This window comes from Melospiza georgiana, chromosome 1 (genome assembly GCF_028018845.1).
Source record: "Melospiza georgiana isolate bMelGeo1 chromosome 1, bMelGeo1.pri, whole genome shotgun sequence".
Taxonomy (NCBI): domain Eukaryota; kingdom Metazoa; phylum Chordata; class Aves; order Passeriformes; family Passerellidae; genus Melospiza; species Melospiza georgiana.
The window spans coordinates 108209851-108235151 of NC_080430.1; the positions used below are offsets into that span (position 1 = coordinate 108209851).

The following is a 25301-nucleotide window of genomic DNA, read 5'->3' on the forward strand; positions in this document are numbered from 1 at the left end:
GTGTTTATTTGCATTAGCTTTATTATTGCTGTACTTTTATAGAGTTAAAAAAAAGCTCCTGACAAGATCTATGTATATTCTGTCACCAGCTCTTCCATGTTGCCTATATCCTTATCAAGTTTGCAAATTCTCCTCGTCCAGATCTCTGGGTCTTGGAAAGATCGGTGGACTTCGGAAAAACTTACACTCCCTGGCAATATTTTGCTTGTAAGTATCAATCCTTGTGTCACTGGTCTTTTGGGGACAGATTTCTTTAATAATTTCCTCAGTAGCAGCAAAATCAAACCATGGGGCTTGCTGAAGATTTCACCTGCAGAGAAGACAGTGAATGTTAAATATGTCTATCTTTTCTTATTTAGCCACAATAAATTAGTGGTAGGAGTGTATGGGTATGGTATTTTGAAAGTGCAACTCAGCACATGAATATTTTTCACTTTTTTAGAAGTTTCTGATTTGTTTTGTTTCTCTTGTTTTTTGGGAATGTCAGAACTTCGGTGTCTTTCATCCCTTGGGACCCTGGAGTTTCTTGCAAAAATCAAAGTGAAATACAAATGCAGTATTTGTTAAGTAGTAGCTATATAGATTTTTTTTTTCTGGTGATGATATGAGAAATACTGTGCCATGTCTTGTCAGGCACCACTGAATTGCTTAGGAAGAGAGATTATTGTTTTGAGGACTGTCTGTTACTCTGCTGTGTGACACAATCACCATTATTACTCTATTATTGGGAGAATTTACCTGAGAGCACAGGGGGTACCTGTCTGCTATTTTAAATTAGAACAATAGGGCCTATTTTATATAAAATTAATTTTATTCTTGCTTGACTAGACTCGAGAGCAGATTGCTTGGAGCGCTTTGGAAAGGAGGCAAATCTTCCTGTGAGGAGGGACAGTGATGTCCTGTGCACCACCGAGTACTCCCGCATTCTGCCTCTTGAAAATGGAGAGGTAGGTGCTTTCAGGAAAGCATGTGTGATGCTGGAAGCAAACATCACTGGTTTCAGAAGTTTGTTGGAAGTAATTTTTTAGTTATGACTGCTTGAATCTCTATCAGGAAGTCCATAACCTAAACCTCAGTGAGATTTTGGGAGCATGACCTGACTCCTCCTAATTTTCACCACTCCCTATGGGGGTAGGAGCTGCTCAGGGAAACCTTGTATTTGATATTTATCATCATTTATGTACCTCACTATAGCCATGTGCATTTGAAGGTGTTGACTGCATTTTCTGAGTTCTTCCAATAAGCATGGCAATACTTGGTACAGAATTGCTCATGTTAGTGAAGGCTGTTGAAACAGATATTTATCATTCAAGAAATAGTAGCTGTAAAAAAATGTTTATATATATATTTATATGATATATGAAAACTACATTTTTATAATAAAAGTATTTGGAAAACATTTCTTTGATTTTAGCCATTTTTCCTTGCTGGCAGAACTGCGACTTGTATTCTTGTATTACTTGGATGAATGTTAAACTCCTGGATGTGCTGATGGCTCCTCCTGGCATTCTGCTCTTATGCCTGATGTTGTTAGACTCCAGATCTGAGCTCCTCAACAGTTATTAAGAGTTTTGAGCAGATGGATCTAGGGTTTCATAGTAAAATAGAATTTATTTGTTTAAGTATCTGTAAAATTTTCCTAATCAGATATTGTAAAAAATAATTTCCACAGAAGAGCACTGCTGGTGCCAATCCCTATTACATGCTCAATGATTTTTCTTGAAGGAATTGTGCTGCAATTGGAACAATCATCATACCCCTGTTACATGCTTCAGAATACAGGAGCCATTCGAAAATAGACATTTGTTATCTGGATGGTTATAAATAAATGCAAGTCTTTTACTGAGCCCTGTACTTACAAACTAGGTTGTTCATTCAATACAGATTCATGATTGCTGAGCTGCTGGCAGCTGTTTCTTTAAAAAATAAAAATTATTGGATCCCTTGTTTTGGAAGTCAGAGAAACCTGCTTTCATGTGAGGGGATTTTCTAAAGCAACACTGTGTACTTTCTTCCAGAAGACCATTAATACGCTCACAGGCACTGGACCTGCTAACAATAATATTTTCCAGGAATGTTTATGCCTTGACCCAAAAATAAATGTGCTTTGGGAAAGAGCCAAAATCTGATGTTTTTAATCAGAGTAAACTTCCATTGACACTGTCAAGTGTTCAAACAACTACTTGCAACTATTCCTATTGTTTTTTCCTATTAAAAATGTACTTTTTGCATGCTATACCTGCTGTTTCCAAAACAGATAGAGGTACTTGTTTTTTTTGTTTTTTTTTTTTTATTATTTGTTATATGGATAATAAGAATACAGGAGGCTCCAATGCCAACAACACTATTTTTCCCAATATCCTGACTTCAGTATGAAATTCCTAATTGTTACTGCAAATATGTTCAGAAACAATAATAAGTTTTTGGACTCTTTTGTTGCTGCTGCTTTATGCTGCTCTTGGCACTTGGAGTTGATGTATTTTAACAAGAGTGTGCTTATTTCTGTTTTAGATTGTAGTATCTTTGGTAAATGGCCGCCCAGGAGCAAAAAACTTCACTTATTCCCCTGGCCTTCAAGAATTCACAAAGGCAACAAACATCCGCCTCCGCTTTCTCAGAACTAATACTCTGCTTGGACACTTGATATCCAAAGCTCAGCGGGACCCCACTGTAACTCGCAGAGTAAGTGCTGTTGTCACTGAGGTGTAAATACCCAACCTTCATACCCAGCGTACTAGAGACCAAAAAATGGTCTGAGTGCTTCAAGTTTTCTGCATCCTGACAATGAGATTTGCATTGACCCACTTTGAAATCCCCATATTTTTCTCCAGGTTTGTTTGAGACAAGAAAGTAACTGGGCCAGCGTGGATTTATGGAGGGGCAGTAATGATTAATGATTTTGTAACAGACCATTTTCATTCCCTTCCTTCTACTATGCAAGGAAGCTGAGTGCATCATGGGAGCTATAAAGAGCCAAAGCAAAATTACGCTAAACTATCTTACGTAGAACAGAAGAACTAAATATCTTCAACTTTATTTGGCACTATTTTCTGATATTTATTCAGAAAAGGTTTTCAGAAAACAGTACATGAGTTCATGAAGGAGCAGAAATCAAAGCCTGTACTTGGAAGTTGCTCTCTTTCCACAAATCTTTTGAGATCCCTAGGTGTTTTCAGTGCATTTTGGGCTATCCAAGAGCTTGAAGGCCAGAGTTCCACTCCCATTCAGTGGGTAAATATAAGGAAATACAGGGAACACCACACAGAAGTTCATATACTCACAGAGATTTCAGACTTCATATTGTATTTCTATTTTTAACCTTTTCATTTAAAATGAAGATTTGGTAACAATTGGAGGAAACCCTGGGGTGAGGCACCACACAAATGTCTGCACTGAAAAAAATAAGGCTATTCCTATTATTTAACAGCACTCCCATTAAATGTCCTTGCTGCCTTAAGTAAATTGTAAGACATTGCTCACAGGCAGGGGTAAATGCAGAATGCAGTTTACTTGGCAAGCAGCACAGCTTTACTGTGAGGAACTTCTGGTGTTACTCAGAAGTCTATGGGTTGTAGGATAGATGAATGAAATCTCAAGTGTTTTATTAAATTCCCAAAGGAGAGTAAAAATTTTTGTTGTAGAGACCTTCCAAATCTAGCAAACCTGATGTTGATATTTCTGACACAATACAAGTGAGGAAAGATCTGTACATACTTCTTGTGCTTGTTCCACAGTATTACTACAGCATAAAGGACATCAGTATTGGTGGTCGGTGTGTTTGCCATGGCCATGCTGAAGTCTGTAATCCAAAGAGTGGTGAAAACCAATACCAGTAAGTAAATGGAGCCTGATATTTATCTGAGAAAAACAATACATGAGTGCTTTTAAATGACCTTTTCTTATTATAGAATTATGTAGTTTTACAGGGATTTTTTTTCTTTACATTTAAAAAAAAATAGAACCTGCTAATGATTGGCAAGAAAACATGTCAAGACTGATTGTATGTGAAAAATAATAATAGAAAATCTTTAGGGTTTTTTTTAGGTCAGGTTTTTAATTTTAATTGAAATACAAGTTTGGCAGATTGAATAATTTCTTAGAAACCTGTAGTTCTTTAAGCTGAACATCACCTTCTGAAGATGATATCATCAGACATGAGTTGATAGCACCTTCTTGCATGAGGAATTAGGAGTCTAACTCAGGAACAAAACTGGGGGAGGATAGAATGTAAGAGAGTAGAAATAATGCAGAAGGTAATCTCACCCCTGAGGAGCTGCAGCTGTACTAATTACCAAAGAGGAGGAACAGGCCTGCCCTTAAAAGGCCACAGCTGTGTCCAGTTAGGATGAGTGCTATAAAAGAGGGGTTTAGCTGGTTGAGAAGGGAGCTGGAGTTTGTTGGCTGGGCTGTAAGGAAGAAGATGTCAGTGCTGTGAGGAGGTGCCCATGAGAAATCACCAAGAAGATATGGAAGTTTTATGATAACAACACAAAATCAGCCAACTTTGTGGAGATATTGAGCACTGTAACTGAGCTTATGCAAGATCTCATGGCTTTAGATCATTGCTATAAAAACAGAATGAATGGAGTATTCCCTTTCCCTGTCAAGTTTGTGACCTGTATGTTGATTTCACAAGGAGTTAGGTCGTGCTTCTTGGCTTGCCTGCTGCAGGGAAGTAACTATGAATAATCAGCCTGTCTCAAACATATTTTTAAAACCTGCTTTAAACCAGCTCTTGCTTTTATCCTTACTGACATTAAAACAAACTTTTATCAGGATGATGTAATATTTTCAGTTATGTTTTAATGAAGAGTAAGGGGAGGGGAGATGTGTGCCTCCATTCCATGTGTCTGTGCTTCAGAAAAATAAGTAAATAAGTTGAGACGTCTATGTGAATAGGATGATTATACTGTAAAGTTCTATTGCCCTTGTGTTATTAGACTTCATACATAAGGAAGAATGTTGTAAAAAGCCTCCTGAGTCCCAAGGCCTTTGTTCCTCCTGGTATTCAGTTACTATGCAGGATGGTAAGACCTAGCTCATAATTAGACCCTGTCCATTAAGTAGGCTATTCAGCTAAATAAATCAAAAACCTTCTTACGTTTTGTTGGTGAATAGTGTGCACTGTCTTAAACATAACCGGATCAAGTTATGATCTTGGTTTATGAAAAACACTGATAATATTATTGTAAACAAAGCATAATGGAAAAATTATGAAGGCATGCATTTAAAGGTGATAAATATTTTGATTACTGTAGGCCAACCAGCTTGAGCCTTGGAACGAAGTTAAAACAAGATACATTCTAAACTACTGTGTATCAGCTTGATTTAATAATCTACAATAGTTTCATAATCTAGTCTATGGAAACCAATTATAAACATTTTCTGTAAGTAATGTGTTCTAATAAATGCATAATCACATGATTGATCAATCTTGAAGGATTTTAGGAAAGTTCCAAAATGTTCTATTCTACTGATTGACTTCTCTACATGTGAGGTTTATGACGTCCTGTCTTTTTCATACTATATGTAAGTCTTAGACTGCAGTAAAATGAAGAAAGAACCAGTTATTTTCTATTTAAAAACTGAAGAGAGAAATTTTAAGCCCAGCTTCATTAAGAGGCTTTTATTTCCGTAGGTTTCAGTGTGAATGTCAGCATAACACTTGTGGGGAAACTTGTGATCGCTGCTGCCCTGGGTATAATCAGAAACAGTGGCAACCTGCAACAGCTGGGAGCACAAACATATGTGAACGTGAGTAGCCAAAAAGATGGTGGGTTAAAAGAGGTAGTGACAAGAGGATGGGAATTAGCTGTAGCACACATGATCATGGAACATAACCCCCTTTTTTTCTGTATAGGGAAAATGCTTCCCATGCAGGAATAAAGAATCAAAACTGCGGTGAATATTATTTATGGTCTTCTTTCTTATTAAACAGTGGGAGTAATAATTTGTGTGAGAATATGACATGAGAAAAGCAGAAGACTTTTTATAGAGCAATGAGTCAACATTTCTACCCAGTCATAACTGCTCTGCTTGGACACCCACAGTCTGTCCTCAGACAGAGACTGTAGGCACCTTGTTCAGCTCCAAAATGTTCCTTTCCATCACCTGGCCTCTTGGTGTTTGGATTGCAGAGAGGTTGCACAAGGCTGACACTGGTTATGAGTGCTTGAGCTGCCCTCCCTTCCCAGGCTGAGAGCTGCCCCTCTCTGGCTGTTTGCCAGTGGCACAAAGGTGTTTGTGGTGGGGAATCCTGGTGATTCCACACTTGTACCTCTTCCCATCCTTGTGTTTGGAGGACGTTACCCCTACAGACTGAATCATCAAGCTGGAGAAACCCATTTATTTGCCTTTCTCCCACTCTCCGTGTTTCATTCTTAAATAAAGTGACAGCACGAACTCTCTTTTGGTGATGGGTTTGTACTGTCACACCTGGGCGTTTGCATCCCCTGGGTAGAAGCCAGATGGGGTGATGCAGAGCATTGCAGTCTCTATGCACAACCATTTCCTCTGTGTCTGGCCTGATCTATTTTTCTCCTCTGCTTTTCCTGAGAGTAGCATAGCCAGTGGGTACAAACTCTTTAACAGGAGAACCTTATTTGAAAGCCAGAGATATACCTATATAATTACTCTGAGGAATAAAGAGATGACTTGTTTAATTAAAACTGCAGTATGAAGACTTGGGAGGGGGGAAGGAGGTTTTGTGTGATTAAAATGTTTGATAGGAGGTAGGCATGTTGGGACACAGTTTTTGAACAATATTTGAAACCTCATTCAAGTCCCCCTCTTTAAAAGGAAAAGTTTTTTTGCCAGAAAAGAGACAAAGAGCATAAATAACGTCATGGTTTTTGAAGAATGAGTGTATAGAAGATCACCTACAAGATTCTGAGCCAAAACCACTTCATTTCTAACTATCTAAAAAAAATCCTTTTTAGTATGGATTGCTCCTAGCAGTTTGAGGTGATTTGTTGAGAGCATTTGCCAGGTGCAGGCCTCTTTAGCTGGCAGCCAGTAGTGAAGGAATTAAAACAACCTTATTCAACTTTCCAGAAACCTGAAGTTCCTTGAGAGAAACTGATTGAAAGAGGTTGGTGGAGCTTGTAGGGATCAGCCCAATATTTTGCTGGGAGTTTTCCAGTATGTATGGATCAGCAAATGGCCCAAAGTGGTGAAAAGGTGCTTGATGAGATAGAAGGGGTTTCTGTTCCCCTACAAGTGAAACTGCTGCTACTATAAATTTCCCATTGCTGTTGGAAGACATAGCTGAGCTGTAGCTCACAGGTGGTTTGACCCTAGAGGCAAGGGTGGTTTTATTTACATTGTAATTATACCTACATATATAATATTCTCCTTTTTTTTTCCTTTTCTGACTTAATATCTTGAGCCAGCATCTCATTTGTGTAATATTTTATTTTCTTGAAGAATTTTATGAGTAAGAAAACCCTAAGATATTCATAGGGTGTTACTTTCTGGCTAGGGAAGCCAGTCTTGAACCCTGTCCAGTTCTTGTCAGCAGACCATAAGGGAGCCTGATGGCACCTCCTCAGCTGTGTGGTTGGTAATTTCTAGGAAAAGTCTTCCTAATCCACAACTCTTCCGATAAAAAGACATAGAGAGAATGCAGAGAATGATCCAGTTTCTCTTCTCTTGTCTGTATGATTATGTAGTAAGACACAGAAAATCTGTTGTCCCTGAGTTATGCTCCCAGTTGTGCCAGGAACTTGGAATAGAGTTTGGAAGGATTGCCTCCCATACGCTTCCCTCATCCTGAAGAAGGGGCAGAGCCTTTAGCTTCTGTAACCCATTGTCTTCCAGGGTATTGTGTCCCCTGGTCCCAATGAAGGGAGGGTTTCCCTGAACATGAAGTAATAGCTTTATCAAGTCATAACTTCAGGAATTTCCTGGGAAAGTAAGTTCCTCTAATTAAAAGATCAGTTAGCACCCAGATGCTTAGGGAAGCCTGTTTTTGCTACCTGCATTCTTTCAAAAATATTCCCATTTGCCTCTCTAGCCAAGAAGGAAGATCAAATCAGAAAATGAGGACATTGAATGAATTTATGGCCCTTTGATTTATTCTGTTTGTTGTTACAGTTGGTTTCTACACAGAATTATAGCCAAGTTTGCAGATACATCTGTAGCTACAGCTGAATATGAGAGTTCTTTGGTGTAGGTATTTTTATTTGAATGTATCTTATCTATAATTGTTAATTTTAAATAAAGGTTTAGTGCACATAGCATCAGTCCAGATGTGTTTTTGAGACATGCCAAAATAAACATTTGAGTATGTTTTTGATAATTTAAAAAAAACTGCTGTGGTCATTCTTCTGGAGCTTCCTAGTTCTGCATTTATGCATAACTATATAGTTTTGAGATGGTACAACTGTTGCCTTCTCTGGTAAGACTAGCTGCACGTTTTCTTCATGTCCACATTATTGTACTATGTTTCTGGTATGAAAATCCAGCATGCCTCAGTGTATTTAAAAAAAATCTAATCTACTTTTACACCTCTACTGGAGGTAAGTGCTGGGGATTGCTAAATTCCAGCATTACAAAGAAAGCTGACTTGGAACATTACTTTTTCAGCCTGCAATTGCCATGGTCATGCCACTGATTGCTACTATGATGCTGACGTTGATCGGCATCGAGCAAGCTTAAACATCCATGGGCGTTATGAAGGTGGAGGAGTCTGCATTAACTGCCAGGTAAAAAAGTCATTTTGATCAGTTTAAAAAAAATGTTCACACCAGTAGTTTTGGGTCTGACCAGTCCAGATAGGCCCATTTGCCTGATGGTGTTTCTACTTGTACTCCAAGTGTGGAAAAAGGTGCATGAAAATAATCTACCTTGTTCAACATTGCTTGGTAATGTGTGAAAGACACATAAAAATTGTATTTATGCTCTATCCTGTGGCATCAAAATAAAACCACACAATCAAAGCAAACAATTTGGTCAGCTATAAAAATTTCCTTTCCTTTTGTTACAAAGTCTACCATTTCCCTCCTTAACAGAAGGAAGTGAAATTAACCAAATAAAATGCCAGCTCAAGCCAGCTGGTTCCTTACTTCAGCAAAACACAGAGGACTCTCTCATCAGCAGAAATAAAGGAGGATCTATACTATACCAAGATGGAAAGTTACAGATATTGGGAAAGCACAGAAGCGTGGAAGAGCCCTCTGGAGTCCTTTTGGATAGTGCTCCACGCAAACCAAGGCTGAATGCAAAATGATATCCAGTTGCACTGGGAAACATGCAGTTGAAGTCTGCAAATTTCTGAGGGTACACTTTACACACACTCCAGCACTTAATCACACTCCTGTTCAGCAGGAATTTCCCCAACTGCAGCTTGTGATAGTTGGCTTTTGAGCTTGTGCTGTGGTAACATGAGAAGAGTTGGTTCTGTCTTTTGTACTGAGGACAGATGCCTTAGGCAGGGGAAAATGGCCATCAGGCACCTTCTGCTTTGACACCAACCAAGTTCATTCCGTCAGTTTCCCCTGCAAACTGAGTGGGTGAGCTCCATAACTGTCTCAGAGGCTCCATTGGATTGAATCAAAAATTGTAAATTTGGAATCGGAGCCTTTACACCGTGTCTGTCATAAATAGATAACACATTCTTGGAAAGAACAAGAATTTCTTTCGTTCTGACTTTGTTCTGCTCTGGTAATGACTATGAGGAAAGATCAAATAAGACTGATAAAGATCTAATCTTGGTCTTATCTCTGTGGGACTGAGTGAACTACTTGACCTCCTGAGGTCCCTTACAACCTGAGTCATTCATTGGTTCAGTGATCTTGGGGGTTAAATAAATCTTGGAAACTTACTTGGAAATCTGTCTTCCTTTTGTTGTCAAGTCATCTGATGTATGACAAGCAGCTGACCAGAATTTTGCATTGCAGGAAAATTATAATCAGTTCTGTTTCCTGTGAAATCTATGCGTTGTGATTCATGTATTACCATGTTGTGCATTTTAAAATATAGCTGTATTCAAGCAACAAAAAAGGCAAATATCCAGTATAGATTATATTTTCCATATTCTTCCCACAATATAATCAGATATTGTCCAAAAGGCAGTCAGAAGAGAGTAGCATTATTTTTACCAGCATGAGTAGAAGAAATGTTCTTTGTCTTCCTATTGACATTTCTGTGCAGAACTTTGTTCATACAGTCTAGTAAGATTTACCATGTTGGTCCTTTCTATCAGCTCTTTGTTCATGAAAGAACATTTCTTTTAATACTACTTCAAATATAGAAAATAGCAAAATTAGTCTAAATCTACAAATCCTAGCTATGTGACTGATATGAATTGTTTGTAATTAATTTTGTAGAAATGAAGTTGGAGTAAATGAGTTTAAATCCAATTATAGCTTTCTTTATTTTTCCTTTAATTTTCATTGACAAAAGGCATGAAATTTAGTTTACTTTTTCTGTTTGTGTCAGGGGAAAGCAAAGTTTTAGGAATGGATGCCTGAATGCAGAAGTGATATAAATGAAGTGTTGCACAAAAAGATAAAATCAGTTTCTTTAGAGTATGATGACAGGAGCTCTGGAAACCACACAATCCTACTCAGAGTAGGTCTGATTAGATCAGGTTGCTCAGGAACTCGTTCTTCCAAGCTTTGAACACTTCCAAAGATTGGAATGCCACAGCTACTCATGGCAGCCTGTTTCAGTGTTTGACTGCCTGCATGACCTATTTTGTCCCTAACATCTAATTGAAATTTTCCTCGTTCCAATCTATGCCTGTTGCCTCTCATCCTTTTTCTGTGCACCTCTGACAGGAGTCTGGGTCCATCTCTGTATTCTCTGATCTGGTAGTTGTAGGTAGCAATAAATTCACCTGTCTCTTCTTAATGCTGAAGAAACCCAACCATCTTCTTGGATGTCATGTGCTTCAGTCCCTCACTATCTGCATGGGTCTGCCCACAGCATCTGTTGTTGTATCACAGAGGTCCATGAGGTTGATTTGGGGATATTTGGCCTGGGTAAATTATGCTGGATATGTCCCATCACCTTCCTGTCCTTTGTGTGTTCTAAATTTGTTAACTGGATCTCCTTTGCCACTGAGCAATGAGCCCCTATCCCCGTTAGCTTTTCTTTTGCTGCTCCTCTACTCTTGGAATCTTTCTTTTTGCACTTCACCTTCCTTGCTAGTTTTAACTCCGCTGAGTTTTGGCTTTCTGAATTCTACTATTATATATTTGGGCAATATCTTTGTGTTGCCACCAAGTAGCCTGCCCTGCTTCTACCTTCCTTGCACTTTCTTTTTGAGTTTGAGATCACTCAGGAACTCTATGTTTATCTGTGCTGGCCTTCTGCCATGCTTGCATGTTGGAAAAAACTCTTCTGGTTCTAAGGTGGCTGTCCATGAGAGTCAACTCATGGGTTCCCTTTCCCATCCAGGACACTTTCACACAGGATCTTGTCAAGCAGCTCTCTGAGCAAGGACAAATCTGCTTTTCAGAAGCCCAGGACTGTAATTCTGCTATTTGTCTTGTTCGCTTGTCTCTCATACATTCAAAACAACTTCTGGATTACTTGCACCCTGCTGCATTGTCCTTCTGGCATCTTCCTGAGCTCTCTGGGCTGGGGCCACTGATTTGCCACTGGAGTGAGCAGAGGTGAAGAACATGCAGAGTCCTGAGTGCCCTGCTCATGAACTGCTCACCAGTCCAGCCAGGAAATGCTGTGTGCCTGCTCAGCCCTGAGTTGCAACACTCCCTAAGGAGGAACTAAACAGGGAGTGGGAGCTGGGAGAAAAACTTTGGTTGCTCCAGGGCAGAGCTTCCTGCTCTGGTTCGCTGGCGCTCGTGTCTGTGAGCTCATCAGGGTGCCTCATGACCCTGATTTACTCAACTTGTACTTGCCATCACTGCTCTAGTTCAAATTGCTTAGGATTTCTTTTTTCTGGTGTGCCTAAACCATGTATTTATAGAGACAAACACATTTCTAGTGGAAAATCTATTTTTCACTGGCTGCACTGTTCAGGTTTTGGTTTCTTCTGGTATTGCTGATCTTCAGGAATATTCAGAAAATTAATATGTAGTATAAGAAAAAGTTAGTGTTGCAGTTTCTTGAACAATATATACATGGCAATAAGAAAGTAACCTAAAAAGAGATATTTTGTGATATAAAGAGATGTTTTCCCAAAGGTTTTCTTTTTAATGGGATGAGGTGCTTAAAGTGCTTTAAAGAAAAAGTACAGCTGCTTTATGTGAGCCTACCATGATTCAGAACCTGTAGAGAACAGGCGGTTTAAGAACACCACATGATTGACTCTTTATTGCAGTCGTGTTCAGTTTTTTCCACTTCTTAGCTGTGTACAGAAACAGTGTAAAGGATGTTATTGTTTCCAGGTTCCTCTCTTTATCTTGTACTATCCTTTGGTTTTATTTTGTGCAGCATAATACGGCTGGGATTAACTGTGAGAAGTGTGCAAAAGGTTACTATCGTCCTTACGGCGTTCCAGTGTGGGCTCCTGATGGTTGCATACGTGAGTCCTTCTCTATGGAGTTGTTTCTCCTGGTGGCTTCAGGGGTTTGGGCTGTAATCAAGGCAAAGGATGTGTCTTTGTGGAAGAAGAAATGAAAGGGTGGGCAAAAGGTATTGGAGAAGAGCTACAAATGAATTTCTGTATTGCTTTAAGCCTTTTAAATTATATTCTTCTCAACTTGTGTGTCATATGAGCATATTGAGAACAGCAGAAAGATAGAAAATAGGCCATAAAAGGGTATGGAAGAGATAGGATCATGGAAAAATGGGATGCTGCTACACACCCCACAGTGAGGAGGATCTCAGGACCCCTGGGAAGCCATTCTCATCTCGTGTTCTCGTGATCTTGTTTCTCTTTGCCCTCCGATGTACATGTGAGCTGTCCTTTGACCCTTGGTCACTTGGAAATGTTATTCTATAGCTCTAAAGGTCATAAGGATCACTACTCTGATCTTGTGCAGTGCTGAGCCCATCAACTAATAAGTGATGCAATTGGGTAATTACTAATACAACATTTGAAAAAGAATTGAGTATAGGTAAAAAGGAAGGTGTTTGATTACACAAAGGCTGAAGGAGCCATATGACAGGCAGGAGGAAACTACAGTTAAGTTGTGCTTGGGGATTGAAAGGAGTGGGAAGTCAGCAGAGCTGTGGTCATAGTGTTGCATGTAGTGTGTAAATGAAAGTGAATAGAGTTGTGCTTAGCCTAGACCATGGAGAGAGATGAGTGGTTGCTGCAGAAAAATTGCTGTGGAGGAGCAACATGCATCTTTTGAAATTAAAAACTCCTAAACGGTCTAAGAAAATAACACGAGCTTTGCTTTTAAGGGATGTATTGGTGGTATGTAAGTACTTGGGAAACGTTAACTCTTTAAATAATGAGTCATTCACATCGGCAGATTTGTTGTTACAATGCCATTGTGCACTACTGTAAGAGGCAAATTGATTATTTTCCGAAGAGTGCCTAATTGCTGGTACTTTTACTTAGCCTGCAGTTGTAACTTGGAGCATGCAGATGGCTGTGAGGAAGGGTCTGGCCGCTGCTTCTGTAAGCAGAATTTCCAGGGAGACCACTGTGAACGCTGTGCTGATGGATTCTATGGTTATCCATTTTGTGTCTGTAAGTATACAAGTAAAATTGCCTCTTTTTCTGTATTTTAAATGTGAATTAAAGAATTAATGGTTTTCATTGCTCTTGACTTGGTTTATAAACATCTGGTATTTCAGCTTCTTATGTTTATGTGTTCTGATAAATCAGTTATTACAATACTGAAAAGAGTTGGGTTATTTAACAAAATGATAGTGACTTGAAAAACAGAGAATGTGCTGTGTTCTCACAATTCTGAAATAATTTGAGACATCAGGTTTACAGCCTGATGAGTGAGCTGTGAATCAGTGAATTGTGAACTCCAGTCCTAAAGCCCTGGACAAATTGTTTAAACATGTGTCAAGATTTTTAGGGATAAAGACCACCTGCACAGAGAAGTAGAACATGACTGTAATGACTGAGAGGGGAGAAAAAGGGTATATGTTCTCCTTGACACCTCCTAGGATTTGGAACTTCCGCCTCTGATGAACAGTGCATTTCCCATAAATACAAAATAAATAAATATTTCCCATAAAAACAAAATAACTGAGCAGAAAACACAGCGTCAGGATTGCTGCATAAAGGCTTCCAACTCCATGAAAGGATTGCAGAAATGCATCAGTGGGGTGTTTTGTGCCTTCAGGAAAAAGACATGTGTTTGATAGCTGATAAAAACAAAAGGTTGAGGTGGGACAAGATCTGAGGTCTCACTAGAAGAGAGGTACCAAATAGAAACACAAGAGTAGGGAAAACAATACAAAACAAGGGAAAAAAGAAACCCTGTGAAAATTGAATGTTGTTTGAATTCAATGGCTATGATAGAATATTGTCTGTACACTGCATTCTAGATTATCACATCTCATAAATGTTCTTGATTGAAATCTGGCATTTTTAAATTAGTTAAGCTCAGGTGGACATTGATCTGAGTCCCACTGATGTGTGTAGCTCACTGAGTTTGGATCCTATCTCAATGCCAGAAAATTTAAGAATGGAAAAGACAATCTGGAGGACTCTCAAATAAAAGCTCATAAGATGTACATGTCATAAATTATGACAGTTCATGTAGCAGGTGGTAATGCCATATAGGAGGAGATGGACCTTCAGCTGGAAGCAGGAAATATGAAATAAATACAAAAAATCCTTAGGTAATTTTCCCGATGCTGTCTTGTGTAAGAAAGCTTTCTGCACAAAAGGATAAGGAGCATGAAAGCAACCTGGTGTCATTTCCAAATGATGTCTGGCCTTTCCTACTACTTTTTTGGGAAGGGAACCTTGTATCTGAATTGGAAATCAAAAGTGCAATGTCTCTTACCTCTTTTCTAAGAAAACTAAAGAAAAGTAAGTTGAAGTTGGTTACTAGAGTCATGTGAATATCATGCTCTCTGTATTGATGGTAGATAACTTCATTGTTTGTCATGATTTTTAATGAATTTAATGTGTTTGTTTCCAATGATCCTTGCTGTTTCTTTTGTTTTAAAGATACTCCTGTATATCCTTCTACTTCTTCAGTTCCAAGTGATGCTGTGGCTGGTGACATAATAGGCAAGTTCTCAGTGGTTTTTCCCTATTTCACTGTTTTTCCCCATGTTGCTGTTTTTTACTGTTTCAGTGGTGCTTGCTCTTTTGTAGAATAATAGAATGATTAAGTTGATTTTTAGGTAATAATTTTGCCTCTGTTTGTATTTATCTTTCAAGAGAACCTTTGTTCTTGCCAGAAGTTCATCATACTGTCATGTTTATACCAAACAGTTAGGTGGGCTGACTCCAGAGGAATTATGGATCCAAATAACTTTGGTGACCCTCTGGCAAACATCTGCAGGAGGAGCTGACCATCTTGTTTGGTGCACTTAAGAACAGATCCATCAAGAGTTTCTGACATGTACAACTTCCTGACATGACAACCACTGCTTTGTGGTGTAAATCTCTTTCTTGAGGCTAGCTGGCCTCTGCCTCTGGACTGTCCTCTGTCACCGGGCAAATGTGACATTGCCCTTAGCAGCGAAGGACTTTGATTTCTAAGAAAGCTTCGTATTTCTTGTTTAGCCCTCTGAAAAGCTGCCTGAAATCCATACAATGATTCCCTTGGTGGGCTTATGTTTTTTAGCCTATATTATCATTTTGTGCAATGTAGACCATCACAACTAGCACTTAATCACTTGCATACATATAATGCACTTCACCTTGGTATGGCATCCAAAATAATTGCCCTGGTTGGCCTCTGGGCATTCTCTGTTGTGTATCCCCTTTTCTCATGAATTTGTAAAAGGAAGAAGAAAAAAAAAATCCAAAGGAAAGTGAATAAATATAACAGGAGAAAACAGATCTTGAGCTCTTTACCATTTCAGCGAGCAGCATCTGAATTTGAAGACATAAGAAAGGCAGCTGCTTCTAAGTGGAAGTTTTAGTAGAAGTTGTAAATTTTTGCTGTCAGACTGAACACAATTACAAATTGTGGTTTTTTGAATGAGGTCTTGCATGTAAGACTGAGACAAATCGGGTATTTTTGTTCAAGAGTAATATTTACTAAGTACTGATCTATTTTTCTCTGCAAAATTACAAGGAATTCTGGAATTATATGCACTCACTTTGGTTTTTTTCTTTTCCTTTCCTGTTTTAACTAGAAGGAGGCTGCAGACCAGGATATTTTGGCCCTCAGTGTCTGCGTAAGTGGCGTAGTTTCTTTGACACTTGGAGCCTGTGCTCCAGGATAAATGCCAACCTTTGCCTTCCAAGGGAAATAAGAACTTTAAGATCATAATACTGTAAATGTTTTCTTTACAAATGTGCTCTTCAGCGTGCCAGTGCCATGGTGCAGGAGTGCTGGGCAGTGACTGCGATGGAAGTACTGGGCAGTGCAGATGTCGAACGGGATTTGGGGGTTTTTCCTGTGATACCTGTGCAGCTGGCTATTTTCAGTACCCCTTCTGCCAGGGTAAGCCAAGCATTCCCTTTTGGCAAGCATATCCAAAACACCAAGTTTTATACTGAAGGATGAAGTTGTTTTGCCATGGAGATGTATTCATAACAGGCTCTCCCACAACTCACAAAAGTCAAAGAAGAGTAATGTGATGAGGGGAGATTTTGATCTAAAAATTTCCCGGTTTCCTTGGTTGCTGTCTGCTGTTTGATGCAGCTGCCAGACTCTAGTTTGTGCTTGGATTTAGTAACATTGATTAAACTTAGAATAAATTTGGAAATATTTCTGTTACATATCCTTGGAGGTTTTTTTTAAAAAAACGTACTTAATATGAGTTTGCAACCTCACTTTGATGCACAAAGCTACCCTATCTAATCAATACTATAAAACTGACTGGTTTTGAACTTTAATAGCTGTCTCTATACTGTCTTTTTAGGCTATTTATTGACCACTCCCACCTGAGACTATAAATCTAAACCATTAATTTTTTGCTTCAGTCCCAGAAGTGATGAAACTACTCTCAATAGTTGGCAAACCACTTGGAATTGATAAATCAGACTCTCAGTGGGGCCAGGCCAAGTGTAGTGCTTTGACACTGATAATTGAACTTTGAGCCAGCTTCCTTGCTCTTTCATTAATGTTTTCCTTGTTCCTGAATTGTTACAGACGTGAGCAATCCATAAAAGCTGTTATGAATCCATATAAATCTGATGGGAAAATTGTCATACTGTTGAGCATCAGGGAGCAGGGAGTTGCTTTTACTGCTGTTTTTCTTCAAATGTATTATTTCAAGAAAGATAAAAGAAGAGAGCCTGTACAGAGGCTGCCTCTGAAATATCTTTTCTCATTGGCAGTGTGTGAATGTAACTTGATGGGTACCCAGCCCGAAGTCTGCGATTTTCTCGGGAGGTGTCTTTGCCGCTCAGGGGTGGCTGGACTTCACTGTGACAGCTGCCAGCCTGGCCACCACTCATTCCCTGCCTGTCAAGGTAAGGCTGCTGATTGCACGTACAGCATCAAACAGGGCCCTGAAAAGAAAGACAGCAGTGCTTTCCAGGACAGCAGCCAGAGTTGCCCATTTACTGTTCACAGCAATAAATCGGAAACTCCCTCTTGTGCTCTACAGTGAAATCCTCATATATTTTAATTCTCCAATTTCAGGCCTTTTTTTACCCTCATAGTCAGACTGTTTGATGTACTCTCAGTCAGCACAACTGTGTTACTAATAACCAAAGCATTTGAGAGCTGTTTTCACATGGAGGCCCACAGCAACAGGGCACGCTTGACTGCTGAGGAACAAGCACAGCAGAACTGTGAAGCACTGGTCTGCTTTTGCAGAGAGTCTTTGGGACCTTGTTTGGTACCAAAGTTTGTTCTGAAAATCTGAAGCTCTTATTTTGCCCTTCATGGTGGTTTCTCACTCGTTTTAAGATCATCTGACAGGAGCTAACCCAACCTATGTCCATGTAGGCGTGAAACATGAAAGATCTCTATGGAGTTTCCCACCAAGGACTAGCCTGCTTTTTTACAAGACAAGGAAATTAATGGAGTATAACTTTTGAGTATCATAAGGGTCTTGTGTGTGTACGAAGACTCCCATCACATCCTACTTGGCCCTAAGTTTTGTCTGCCTTTAAAGTGAATGAGAGAGAGGGCCCTTAATCCTTAGTGATTTTTCCATTGAGAAGGAATATAGAATATTGCAGAGTTCTGGTATGTGCTTTCCTGTGCTGATTAACAAGGTTTATGTATAAAATTATGATTTGCTTTCTTCTCTCTTGTTATTTTTGGCTGTTGACTATGTCAGTCTTCTTCCTTTGGGCTTATACAGTTGTTTATCTCCTATAAAGAGACAGTAGAATTCTTTATGCCCTTGTGCCCTGGTTTCAGCTGGGGTAGAGTTAATTTTATTCCTAGGACTGTGTACAGTGCTATGTTTTACCTTTCTTCCCCATCTTCTCCCTATCCCATGGATGGTGTGTAAGTGGCTGTGTGTACCTATTTGCCAGCTGGAGTTAAACTGTGGCACCTTGCAAAGATGGGCTGTGTTGTGTTACCAAGCACAATGGGTGGAATATGGAAACACCATTTGATTGTGGGTTTTATGGTCTGGAATAGATGAACATTTTTAATGAAAAACATAAAATCAGGATTCTGCATTGGTACACACTGTTCAGTGGTTTTAAAATAACCTTTTTTTTCCTAGAGCAAAATCAACTAGCGACCTTAAAGCAAATCAAACCTGTATTGAATATGTTTGATCTTTGAACACCAAAAGCTGAAAAGAGACATAAAAGCTTAAAAGAGCATGCAAAAACAAATTGTGAAAGACAGATAAAAATAGTTGAAAACACAGTCAGTCAGATTACTCAGAACTGCTGCAGTTCACAGTTTGTTCAGTTAAAGTGAGCTGCCATGGGTTTAAACATAAATTAACACAGCATGCTGCAAGCTGTGGGGGAAAGTGAGCAGCCCAGCCTGCTATTCCTGTAAGGAATTGTCATCTTCAAAAAAAAGAGAGATTTATATTTTTTGGGCTGCTGTGACTAGAACTAATCTCTCTGGTCGTGACTTGTAGAACTCAATAGAAGCTTTATTCAAATAAAGTGATATCAAAACAAAGCCTTTAAACAAAACACTAATACTTAAAATTAGGAGAGAATGCTATATGGTAGTCAAATGGTGAAGCTCTCTAGTGTAGGTATTGTCCTTGGAAGCTTCAGTGTTTATATTTCTCTTACACTGACTTCCTAGCAAGCCCTGTGTCTTTCCAAGCATCTTTAAAGTAAACACAGCAAAGTCGGATGTCTTTGACTGCAGCAGAAAGAGGAACCAAAAGGGGGAACCAGAAACATGAACATGTAGCAGAAGACAATGTTTGCCTTGTATTTCTGTCAGCCAGCCATTTCTGGCAGGCATAACATCCAAGTGGTTAACTGCAGCACTTCATCTTGTACCTGGGACAGCTGGGATGCCCAGATGGGGTCCCATTCCTGTACCTGTGAGGTGTGACCCTGTGGAACATTGCAGCATCGTCTCAAGGAAATAGCAGGTCTTGTCTTTAGTTGTTAGCCCAAAATAGTGATAACTCCATGAGAAGTTCGCTGTTACAGTTGTCAACATGCTCTGAATATATTTTTTAAAGATTTTTTTCCAGTGTTTCTGTCATGTGACATTCCTCCCAAATGTAAGATGGATTTATGTCCCTTACATGTGTTTTGCAAGGCATCAAACCAGATCTCTCAGCTGTGAGTTACAGAACTGCAAGAACCAAGATTATCAGTGGTTGAGGACACAATTGCAGAATAACTGTTCTGGGATATTTATTTTTGCTGGTGAAATTATGGTTTGTCTGGTTTTCTGAACATAAATGAATAAACATTTACATTCAAAGGTAAGTTTTTTGGCAAATTCTAGATTTAGACATGCATCTGGTTTTTTTCCCCTCTGTGCAGCATGCAGTTGTGATGGTATTGGCTCACTGGGGAATACCTGTGGTCCTGGAGGGCAGTGTCCATGCCGTAGTAACTATGCTGGGCTGAGGTGTGACCAGTGTGCTCCGGGATATCACAGCTATCCCAACTGCTTGCGTGAGTAAAAGCCTTCCCTACTTCTGCTGGGGGTTTCCTTCCTATTTCTGCAACACCAAAGAAAATAAATCTTCTCAAATATATTTCCAGTTGAAAGATTTCCATTTTGATGGCACAGGAACTTTAAGAAAATATCTGTCAGTTCCATAGGTTAATGCTCTATTTTTCTAAGTGAATGCTTTGCATACAAACCCAAAATCAGGCTAAATAGACGTTTAAAAATCATTGTTAAAAGCTTCTGCTGTCTTGGAGTTTAAAGTATTTGAGTCTCTCCAAGGTAACTGTATTAAAAAGCCCTTTCAAGCTCACACCGGCTACATTGTGCTTCTGCACTACTACATTCCACAGCCTCTGTTTTCAAAAGATCTTTCAATGTGTTTGTTTTATAAAGGTGTCAACAGCGAGTGTGACCCTGCAGGTAGCATTGGTTCTCACTTTGTAAGTATTCTGCCCCAGCTGCTAACAGTGTATGTTAATCATTCATTGTCTTTGCTGAACACATCCAGCTCATTACTCAAGCCCTGAGGTCTGCTCTTAGGCTCTAAAAGAATTGCAGGAGCTTGTTTGAAGAGTAGGAGTAGAAATAAACTTTGTGTTTTGCTTTTTGATCATACCAGCGCGAAACCTTGTCAAGGATGGGGTTTTTTTATCTTTTATATATAGGATATGCAATCTGTTTATGTCTTTTTGGTATACTCTTAACACTAACATATGCATGAAGATATAAGCCTGTGCATGTCTCAAAGACCTTCTGGGTCTGGGTTGCAACAGGCCTTTCAGCATCAAATTATTCTTGAAAAATCATTGCATCTTTGTTGCCATTCCACTATTGTTGTTATTAATGCGATGGTGGTTATTATTGGTGTCTTAATAGTGTCTTGAGATGGTGTCTTCCACCAATAAAGAAAAGATTAAACATGAAAATGAATTAGTGTTTTTAAGGAAATACTGGGGTTTATTCTTTGTACAAACCAGTTAATATTTTAGAGCACTTCTAATAAGGCTATAAAAGAATTGGAAAGTACGTCCTTTGGGACCCTTAGAATAAATTAGATACATAAAAAATATGCAGGGTGAAACAATCCTTTGCTGATAGTACCAGACAGAAAAATCTAAGATGTCTGAATCAGCCTGAGATCCATGGAGCTGTAAAAGTCAGTAAACTGCATGAGCTCTTAACAATGTTAGTTTTTTCTTAGTACTAAAGATCAGTAAGTTATTTTATGGAGCAGCCAAACCCTTATTAGCTCCTTTCTGTTGTTAGGGATATTGTGAATGTCTCCAGCATGTTGAAGGTCCTACCTGCAGTAAATGCAAACCCTTGTACTGGAACCTGGCCAAAGAAAACCCTGAGGGATGTACAGGTATGGCTTCATGGCATATCTCTTTGGCTTATGAAATGTAGTCATCTTTGTTCTCTGACACTGTCTGTGATGCTCTTTGTGACTTCCACAACTCTTGTTAACAGCATGTTTCTCATACAGCTTAATTGTAAACCCATGATACCAGCAGTTATTTTCAGAAACCAGGCCATAATTTCCTGGGTGTTTTCCTAGTGCTGAAGCAGGGTGTACTCTGAAGTTCCAATGATGTTTACTTCATGGGGCCCTATGGCAGATCTACTGGGGCAAGACAGGATTTTTACCTGTAATCCTGAAACCAGAATTTGGCTCATTGTTTTGAGGGGAAAAAAGTGCTTTTTCACTTTGTTATATCCTAGCTTGGAGTGTAAAGCCTTCTTGTGGCCTCAGGGTGTGACAGATCTGTTATTGTTTTTTATCTGTATAATAAGCTGTGATTGTCCATTTTTCCAACAGGGAGAGTGTGTTTTTAAGGCAGATAATAATAATTAATGAAGATTAAAAAGGGTAAAGATAAAAAAAAATCTTTAAAAATCTTTAAAAATCTTTAAAGTACTCTCCTACTGTTTCCTTTGGAACAGATTCCACCACAATAGCCACTTAGGATGAGTAGCTTTAGACTGATAATAGTATCATTACATTTTTTACTTTAGATCTCTAAATACTTAGCAACTCCTCAAATATTATGAACTGCGTTTTCCATGTAATTCTCTACTTTCAGTCACAGAGTCGATGCTGGGTTTCTCCAAACTTCTGGCTCAGCATAGTTCCTCCCTGCACTATTTTCTCCATTTCTGTTTCATATGGAGAGTTGATTTGGTCCCAGAGTGGCATTGCAGAAAAGAAGGTTGCCAGTCAGACTGGAAGACACTGTTTTGTATTAACTGTCTGAATGTTTCTAAGAAAGAAAACAATTGTAAATTCAAAATCAATACTGTTTTTTGTCAAATACAAGTTAAATCACTTTAAAACGTACCAGTAAACCACACATACTAAGAAGTCTTCATTCTTTCTCCTTCTTTCTTCTCACCTCATACCAGTCTGCTGTTCTGAACCTTTAATTGCAGAATAAAATCAACTTTGTGGCACATTGACTCAAAATTGCAGTTTCTGGGTGGTGGGGTTTTTCCCTGTAAAGTATCATGAAAAGATGAAATGCAGGTGTCTTTTTTTTTTTTCATCTGTGCAGAATGTCAGTGTGATGTCAGTGGAACACTAAGTGGAGTTGCAGAATGTCAGCAGGTAAAGAGAAATTAAAAGAAAGATATTAATTAAATTGATTATTGTTAAGCTATATTATTGTAATATTTGCTGAGGTGGAAATCTTAGCACTCTTTATTGCTTTTGAACATAAAATACCTATCTTTATATATGAAAGGATCAATTTTATGCATCCTAGGGGTGTATAAAGTTTGAAAAAATTTTTTCATCTTGAGTTTATGTATTTTCTAGTCTGTCTCTGAAGATGATAAATGACAGAGATAATGTCCAGATAATGGGGATTTTTTGTGTTTGGTTGAGGTTGGGTTTTTTTGTTGTTTTTTTTTTTTGAGATTAAAAATTTTTTCCTCTTTAGAATTAGAGGGAATTCAAAGTATTGAGAGATTGAAGTTCTGGCAAGGTACTGAAACAATTTTGATGAAATTTATTTTCTTCACAGGAAAATGGACAATGCTACTGCAAACCTAATGTTTGTGGAGATTCCTGTGACACTTGTGAAGCTGGTTATTACGCTCTTGAAAAAAAGAATTATTTTGGCTGCCAAGGTAAAATGAATAAAGAACATCTATAGTGGAACATTTGCACTTAGCACAGAAGTCTTTAGAATTCCTTAGGCAGTACTTTTAGAATGGGGATGTTTGAATTACTCATGTGCACAGCATTTTGCACTGGTGGTGTAACCTTGCTTGTGACTCCTCTTTTGCCTTTCAGCAGGAGAAGGAACAAGGCAGATGTTACCACTGTGCTTCCTAGTCCTTTTGTGCATGTCTTAGAAAACAGGCTGCTTTTAGACTAGGACATAAATCTTATTTAGGAACACTCAGACTTTAAATACAGCTTCAAAGTTTTAGTCTTGACATACTTGTTCCTTAGTACAGCATATTATACCTCATTACAGACCTCATTAGAGATGTCCTTTAATTTGTGCCACAAGTGCTGTCTCCTGTAGAAAGTCATTCAGTGTTGTTGTCCAGGGTCAGTTGAAAATATGTGTATTATATGAACCCATACATTGCAGTTTTGTCAGATTAAATACTGAGGTACCAGGCTTTGAATTAACATCTTTTCAATTTTTGTAATTTAGGTTTTAGATTTTGTTGTTAGTGGGTTTTTTTTTAATATAATTTTTCTTTATGATATTGCTGCAGAAATTCTGACTTGCTGGGAACACATCTGAGTAGCAGTTCTGCAAAACTGCAGCCCTGCATTTAACAATGTAGCAGGGTGTATTATTTGAGGTTGTTTTTTAAAGTGACTTTCGTCACATTCTAAGGAGAAATTATAAAGGAAACAGCCACAAACACGGGAAGCTCAAAATAATTGCAGCTTATGCATGTGTATTAAGTTGTGCTTGAGAGAGTCTAAAGGGCTCTGGGAGGAGGAAGCGAGTCATTAATGGTGTTTAATCAGGTGAAGCCATGGTGTGTTTGCTGATAACTTCCTCCTCTCCTTTTCTGGTTGGCTTCTGCTGCTGGCGTGCCAGGCTGCAGGTGTGATGTTGGAGGATCCCTCAGCCCAGCCTGCTCCCAGCCCTGGGGCAGCTGCCAGTGCAGGGCACACGTCGTGGGCGCCACTTGTCGCGAGTGAGTCCGGCTGGGCTCCTGGCACAGCTTCAGCACAGTCGCTTGTTATGCTTTCATGTGACATTCTGGGTTTGTTGATTATTAACTTGGTAAATTGCACTGGCTATTGATATTAATTTTCCTGGGGGGGAGGGTTTCTTCCTATATTTTAGTAAGATTTTCTGACTTGTTTCCTTAAATAACCAATACCAGTTTTGCAATATGTATCTGTGTATCTATCAAGAGTTGCATAGGAAAATACATGAAAGCTGTAAAAGCTTCTGGAAAGAAAATTCTCATTGCATCCCTCTTACCAGCTGTCTTGAATCTATGAACTGGTGTCAGAATTCCTCAGTCCTCACCTCCCTTCCACTGCTTTTTGCCCTTAGATGTAGATCATAAATGACTGCTAATTCTTTGCTGAATTTGTTGTGGGTTTTTTTTCCTTCTTCAAAGGCCTGAAAAAAACTATTTTTTTCCTGATCTGCACCACATGAAGTTTGAGATTGAAGATGGTACTACTGTCCAAGGAGAGAAAATTCGGTTTGGCTATGATCCTCAGGAATTTCCTGGCTTCAGTTGGAGAGGATATGCACAGATGTCCTCTATACAAGTAAGCTGGTATTTCACTCAAGACTTCAGGGTGAAAATGAAAACAAAAGTGCATTGCACATATGTCTTTATAATACTGCTATGTGTGTGGAAGGTCATGGAAAAAAGAGAAAAGGACGGGATCTGACTAATCCAAGCCCTTTGGCGCTATGTTGCTGTTGGGATTAGTGAGTGTGGGTATTTTTGTCAGGTCATTTGCATGTTGCTTGTGCAAATATGCCTTCTTTAGAAATGTTCCTTGAGGTTGGCTTTTTTGTGAGACAGCTGTAAAGAGGACACTTAAAACTTTAAAGTCTATAATACTAAGTGCAGAAATTCTTATCAAGCCAAGAACAGTGGGAACAGCAGAAGGTTAATGCTTGGCTAAATAGTTTGAATTGCACAGGTCCATGACAGTCTGTATCCACAAAATTTTCAGGTAAATTCCAACTGCTGTCACTGAAGTCATCTTACACTTGG

General features: G+C 38.9%; 1 protein-coding gene across 1 annotated transcript in view; it reads left to right on the top strand.

Annotated features, from left to right (window-relative positions):
• The window catches only part of LAMA3 (laminin subunit alpha 3), a 99591-nt gene that overhangs the window by 10530 nt on the left and 63760 nt on the right, over nt 1-25301 (top strand). Inside the window, exons 2-20 of the mRNA XM_058029938.1 lie at nt 90-207; nt 829-947; nt 2512-2682; nt 3735-3832; nt 5639-5754; nt 8587-8705; nt 12403-12493; nt 13481-13612; nt 15059-15121; nt 16201-16242; nt 16374-16511; nt 17351-17485; nt 19952-20086; nt 20478-20524; nt 21351-21450; nt 22637-22689; nt 23108-23213; nt 24152-24251; nt 24687-24843. Coding sequence (XP_057885921.1) covers nt 90-207; nt 829-947; nt 2512-2682; nt 3735-3832; nt 5639-5754; nt 8587-8705; nt 12403-12493; nt 13481-13612; nt 15059-15121; nt 16201-16242; nt 16374-16511; nt 17351-17485; nt 19952-20086; nt 20478-20524; nt 21351-21450; nt 22637-22689; nt 23108-23213; nt 24152-24251; nt 24687-24843 — 2040 coding nt within the window. The remainder of the gene's footprint in view (nt 1-89; nt 208-828; nt 948-2511; nt 2683-3734; nt 3833-5638; nt 5755-8586; nt 8706-12402; nt 12494-13480; nt 13613-15058; nt 15122-16200; nt 16243-16373; nt 16512-17350; nt 17486-19951; nt 20087-20477; nt 20525-21350; nt 21451-22636; nt 22690-23107; nt 23214-24151; nt 24252-24686; nt 24844-25301) is intronic.